The 6,743-nt window shown below is 44.1% G+C and overlaps 1 protein-coding gene across 1 annotated transcript in view; it reads right to left on the reverse strand.

The window, feature by feature from the left end:
* Positions 1-420: 420 nt before the first annotated feature.
* LOC133529533 (uncharacterized) overlaps positions 421-6,743 on the reverse strand; it is a 45,707-nt gene continuing 39,384 nt past the window's right edge. Inside the window, exons 20-26 of the mRNA XM_061867270.1 lie at positions 6,455-6,722; positions 3,198-3,303; positions 2,875-3,021; positions 2,449-2,627; positions 1,839-2,045; positions 1,376-1,452; positions 421-1,270 (exon numbers count right to left, since the gene is read on the reverse strand). Of these exons, the coding sequence (XP_061723254.1) occupies positions 1,138-1,270; positions 1,376-1,452; positions 1,839-2,045; positions 2,449-2,627; positions 2,875-3,021; positions 3,198-3,303; positions 6,455-6,722 (1,117 nt within the window). The 3' untranslated portion in view covers positions 421-1,137. The remainder of the gene's footprint in view (positions 1,271-1,375; positions 1,453-1,838; positions 2,046-2,448; positions 2,628-2,874; positions 3,022-3,197; positions 3,304-6,454; positions 6,723-6,743) is intronic.

The raw sequence follows: 6,743 nt of genomic DNA on the forward strand, positions 1-6,743 counted from the left end.
CTATATACCCAATCTATTTCCTTGGTACAATGCCTCAAGGGCCTATTTTAGATATAAGCTAGTTATAGTAATCATCTGTATATATCCATTATGTATATTGTTATTGTCAATAAATAGATTCGTAGCCAGGGAGTCTTGACACAAGCTATTTTTAAAATATCAAGGTATGATTTAATTTCATGTTAATTTTCTACTTTTATTTCAGATTTAGGCCATATTTTAATAACCACGCCTTTTTTGTGACACGACGCCATGCCCCGACTCCAGGTCGTAATTAGCTCATTTCTTTTTTAATTTGAACAGCTACTTTATAAGGAATGAGAGTGTAGCTATGAAATACTATTAGTTATCCTGTGTCCTATAATGTCCTGAACAGTTTTCTATCTGAAATGGGCAAGGGGAAAAAAATAAAAAACTGAATCCCTTATAATTAATTTATTAACTAGTTTAACAATAGCACCTGTTTCATTTGCACTGAAAGTTAGCTGAAACAGACAACGAACGAACGATACTTAAAGATAGTTTATTTTTCAAGTAGCCATATTAGAATGCGCTTATGAACGTCAAATAAAGCTACTTGTATTAATTTTCTTATGTTAGGTTTTGTTGGATGAGGGGCGGGCGCGCAATGACGCGTGCGCACTGGACGCAGCGCCGCGCGCAGCGGGCTTTGCACCGCGGCTACACTACGGGGACACGTTGGCTACACCACCGCTACACTATGATGGCTACACCGTCTGTAACGCGCCCGGAAACACACGTGACCGGTACACGACCCGCCGCGGGCCCGCGTGCCGGCTCCGTGACACCAACGCGACTTCAAAGAGTTTAGTTTCGTTCCCTAAGACTATGAACCTAAAATAAGTTTAGCGTAGATATTAAAAATTACTACCTATATTAAACATAGACAGATGTTTGATGTGATAAATTATCTTTGGGTGTTGTTGTCAATCCAGGTGAGTTGCAGAAGAACGTCAAGAACCGATTCGAGCGCAGCGCAGTGGCGCGCGGCGCAACGCGCCGTATATTAACGTCCACACTGCACTGTATCGTTCGAACCTTGGCACAGAACCCACACTCTTGCACGTGACTTGCGAGCGTAGCGCTGTGTTCTCGGCGTGCCCTGCTGGAGGCAGTTTACTCGGAGACGGTGATGGTGAGCTGCTTGCCGCGGCTGGACTCGAAGCGGTCCATGGTGCGGATGTCGAGGATCAAACACAGCGACCCGCCCAACGCCAGCAGCATTATCGCCGTTACCATCAGCCCCGACCTACAACAACAAGTTATGCGTTGCTATCTCGTCCAGCTGCGTATGTATGGAATAGAACTAATATGATACCTAAGGCTAAGAAAATCCAGAGCTAGTGGTACTTACCAGATAGGGGCGGTGGTGAAGCCTATGCAGTCAAAGGCGTCTGCAAACTCCTCCGTGCTGTCCATATAGGGCTGCATCTGAAACCACACCACATCATATCAAATCAACTCCACCAAGATTTACCATCAAACTTAGGTAATAGGAATCAGTTCTGTTCCAAAACCTAGACAATTAAGCTCGAGTATCAGGTGTTAAGTTATGCTAGCTATGATGGCTTTAGAGTTTAGAGAAATACCCAACACTATTGGGAGTTCTGCGGTTGGAAGATAGCAGTGACCCAAGATTTAAATTTACCAGAGTATTGGCTATTGACTGTATTCAATTACTGCGACTACAATCCTGCGATGTATTTTTCATGTCGTCACTATACTATGATGTCACTGTAAATATATATAAATAAAAGAGCGTTTAAGGTCCACTTGCAGCAGTTGCAGCATGCGTTTTTGAATTTTGAAATTAGTACCTGTATGTCCGGGAAAGTGAGCGTAGCGCCGTCGTCGCCGCGGTACACCAGCGGCAGACCGCAGCGGTACGCCTTGCCGAGCACGGCGGCGGGCGCGTCAGGCGCCGCGGGCGCCAGCAGGTGGAACTGCTTGCCCTGGCGCGTCACCTCGGCGCCCACCGCCGCCCACCAACCCGCGGCTTGCTTGAACGTCAGGTCTAGCGTGATCTGCGCAGACGCCCCACATCCTGGCTCGTCATGGATCGCGTGGACTGGAGGGGAAAGCCAGTCAACGCGATCCAAGGGTGAGCTGGGACTTTTACTCCAAGGAAAACTAATCGAATGAAAATAGGAGATCGCTCTTTGACTTCCTCGATGGCGATATCACAAGCAAAATTTTGATAGGTATTTATCGTGCATTAAGTCATAAAATTAAATGAATTGCTTTCCCTCATAACTATAATTTACTAAAAGTTGTTTAAAAAAATCGAAGAGTGCTCCTGATACGCAAACAATTATTTAGCATTCGCTCAGCAAAGTAACAGTACTTCGCAGTTTAGTGATAATAGTTGCTGTCGTATAGAAACTAAGAAAATTTCGCCAGTGACAAGATTAGTCGGTGATCGGTTACCTTGTCGCGTGGGTTGGCGTCGTCGGCGAAGTTGACGACGAGTGAGGTGTAGAGACGGGAGGTCTTCAGCGTCTGCTCGCCCACTGGCGCGTCAAGCCGCACGCGAGTGCCGTCCGCCAAGGACAGCTCCGGCCAGCCCGACGAGCGCACCAGCGCACCCGCGCCTTTGCCTGCTTGTCCTGATAACGACAAAGACAATCATCTGATGTCGAGAGACCAGAAGTCCTCGGTGAGAAAGATCTGAGGAGGTGGTGGATTCAGAAAAAAATGGATAAACAATTCCGTGAGTAGGCTCCATGATTTGGCTCGTTTAACTACCTAGTGTCGGAAAACACGGAAGGAGACGATGTCATTGAAAAGCTTAGAGTTTGCTAAAATATTTGATTCATCTAAGAAATGCAAGGGGTATTTCTCTGTGTCACAAACCTGACGCATTGAACAGCGCTGCGGACAGCATAGCGCGTGGCGGACGCTCATCCTCTGGCGTCGGTGAAGAGCTGGGCTCTTCGGCCGCGCGCTTGGCACGCCACTCCTCGCCGTAGTCCGACGGACCACTCTGGGACACAGAGTTGCCTGAAACAAACCACTTCTTTACTGACATTAAATCAAAGAAAATGTAAAATCAGATATTGGAACAGGGTTTTTCCACAGAAATATACTTAGTAATTTATTTAGAGAAATCTTAAGGATCGAGACTGATTTTTTCTCAAACCGGTGTCAAAGAAAAATTTAAGCTTGGAAGTACCCACCAAGGATTCCAAGAACTTGCCCATCTCCGTAGATATCCTGGAGACGGGCGAAGGTCTCCGTCATCTGCGCATCGCGCTCCGACCACGGCCCCTGGAGCGTAAGGACCTGCACACAAACACAAGTCACACAACGCACCACAACAAAACACAAAGGATATACAGTAGTATTACGACAAATTACTGACCATGGCATGGCCAGGCGAAGATCCAGAGGTGTTGAACGGATTAACCTCGACTGACAGGGATGCGAGCTAGCAGATGCAATTTATACCCCAGACCCTCCTTCCCCCTACCCTAGAGCTAGAATCAGGAGCGTTTGGGAGTCTCGTGGGAGTAATATCGGCTGCATCGATCGGCATATTCAACAGGTCGGCTGTGCAGTGAGAGGGGGGTGGGGGGTTTCACCGACCGACCCTTTCCACTGCAACAAGTAGGCGTTGCAGGGAAAGGGAAATGGAGGGGGGAAGCTGCATCGATCGGCGTCCAACAGGTCGGCAGTGCAGTGGGGGTGTGCAGCCTCCCTTTGGACCTAAATATAGCTTCTGGGATTTCGACTGGGCTGGAAGCTTGATTTAACTGTTAGACCTCGGCGCGATGTCTATCAAGGATTCGAACATCGAACAAAGGCCGTTGTTATATTCAACAATTGTTGGTTGATCGACCTAGCCCCAAACTAAGCAAAGCTTGTACTATAGGTACTAGGTGACGATATACATACGTACATAGATAATTACATTCTTACATAGAAATTAGGTGTATTGCTTTCACTAATTATAATTGTTAATTAAGCACCTGCGAGAAATAAAAGGCTTTTTTTTATTTTTTTATTAATACATATAAAACACCCATGACTCAGGAACAAATATCTGCGTTCATCTTACAAATAAATGCCTTACCAAGATTCGAACCCGGGACTATCTGCTTCATAGGCAGGGTCACTACCGGTCAGACCGGTCGTCCAATTAGGCATCGAAGGGCTAACTAGCCACCGCAGGTTCCCCAAATAAATACGCCGTATCATATATATGTTACTGTAAAAGCCCGAAGTACGGTAAAACCTAGGATATATCGGATGCCGATCGAATAAAAGTTACAATACTAATAAGTTTCTTAAATCATAGAAATAGGCGTTTGACATGTCTCGGGCTTAAATAGGAGGTGAAAAGACGGCACAACTCATTTGTTGACATTTCTGCATGAAATGTACTTCAAATGAAATATTTAAATATGTATGAAATGACGTATTACTTAAGTACTTCCTTTAATAAACATAAAGTATGAGAATTTAAGATATTTTGTTGTTTTTTTACTAAACGATCGAATAAAAATAGAATGAAGCCTAATTCCGAAACTGGTTCCGGAATTCCGGAAATGGAACCCAATAAATCTGTTCCGGAACTGGAAACCATCCGATATTGCATGCCATGAGCTATTTATCTCATAATAATAATAACGTGCTGAACGCAGGTCCCGGAGGCGGACATATTTGCTGATAAATTGTGCAAATTTATGTAAGCCACCATGTCTGCTTTGAACTTTATCCAGAGTAGTACCTACTTAACGTGTCTATAGTTTGAAAAGTATTTTTACTTCATTTTTTAGGGTTCCGTACCCAAAGGGTCATACGGGACCCTATTACTGAAACTTCGCTGTCCGTCCGTCCGTCCGTCCGTCTGTCGCCAGGCTGTATCTATCATGAACCGTGATAGCTAGACAGTTGAAATTTCCATATATTTTTTTGCAGTTTTTATCAATAATGGTACGGAACCCTTCGTGCGCGAGTCCGACTCGCACTTGACCGGTTTTTTTACATTTTGTGTTATTTGTACGTATTTGAATCCTACATTTGAGGCGCACGAGAGAATCATTACACAATTACCTCATTTTGACGAATTGACCTCTAAATATGATAGTTCAGCCTAAAGTTTAACAACAACAAGAAATGAAATTCTTTTAGTGCGCATTTAACACGGCCAATTCTGCCATGTCTGCAACTAGTCGTAGTTGGCCGCGTAGCCAACGTTACAATCGTTAACGCTCCGTAGCGTAGCGTAGTCATCTCTCTCTATCACTCTTCCATATTAGTGCGACTATGACAGTTGCGTTTCGTTCGCCACGGAGCGGGAACGATATGCACGTTGGCTACGCGGGCTGAGCCCATCCAAATAATGGCTCCACTCTGAACAACCACATTGGAACATGTTCCTAAATACCGCAGTTAGAGATTACTTTAAAGATAAATATTTTGATCTTATACTGTGAAAGATTATTGAATTATATGAACGGAATTCTCGCTAGTTGCTAACAATAAAAGTTGCTCTAATTTTCCTATTTCACCGATTATAAATATACTTAACAACTAACGATTTAAAGTTATTTAAAACAGAACTTATATTAAGAGTTTAAATTATGCCTTTTTAATTTTAGTATAAGTAGTTATATAGTTTAGTGTAATTCAAAGTAATAATAATATAATACGTTAGATTTGATTGATATCTAAAAAAACCCCGATTTCGTCGCCGACTCACTCGTTCACTTGATAATCATCAAAAGTCCTAGAAAGTTGAAATTTGGTATGTAAGCTAGTATTAGTACACAAACAACAACAAAATTTCTAAAACTTTGAACTGAAATCCCACCAAAAACATTTTCATGAAAAATGTTGCCAAGACGAAACCATACGACTCGGCCTATGCCGTAAAATGTTAAGGGCCATATGTACTGTAAAACGTTGTACGATAGGTACACGTGCAAATAAGTAATTCGCAAAACTCATGTCGATTTAAAACACACTCCAAAACTTCGTTCGTGTTTTAATTTGTCGCCACTCGCACTTTTCACAGTTGTATCGTCATGTAAGCCAGATGCAGAGAGAGGTAGCCCCCCTGCATACAATCAGTCTGGGCAGGGGGGGGGGGGGGGTCACCTCTTTCTGCAGCTGTTAGGTAATTTTATCCTAATTTCGAATACAATGGATAAATCGTAAAAAAAATGTTTTTTTTATTTGTTACTTAGTACCTATACCCTGCCAGTACCTAATGAAAACATCGATTGGTAGATACAGTTACAGTGTTTACAAACAACTATATGCGACCGCTATAACTGTCAAACTGACAGCTAGATATAGGCCACTGTTACATAACAGGTTTAAGATTATCATCACACTTTTCAATGAGGATCTAACAAGTTTATTTATACCTATATAAGTGTCGCGGGAGAGAAAGCCTTATTGTGTAGGTCATGCTGCCACCCCTTACCTGGGTTTCGTTGCTAACATAGTCGGGATGCACGTCAAGGAAGGCCTGCGGCAGTGCCAACACAGGGCGGTGTCTCAACGCAGTCCTAAGTCTCGGCAGCTCGGCCCTCGCGCCGCCGCCGTCCTGGCTGTTGAACACCACCACACACGGCTGCTGCGCGTACAAGCGAGTCAACTCATCTTGCGTGAGCGCTTGGAGCGCTGGCCGACGGTACTGCTCCAGCGATTGCGGCCCGAAGAAGAGGAAAGGGCCTTCAAGATTAGCCAGGCTATGCCCGGCTAGGGATAAC

This window comes from Cydia pomonella, chromosome 21 (genome assembly GCF_033807575.1).
Source record: "Cydia pomonella isolate Wapato2018A chromosome 21, ilCydPomo1, whole genome shotgun sequence".
Classification (NCBI taxonomy): Eukaryota; Metazoa; Arthropoda; class Insecta; order Lepidoptera; family Tortricidae; genus Cydia; species Cydia pomonella.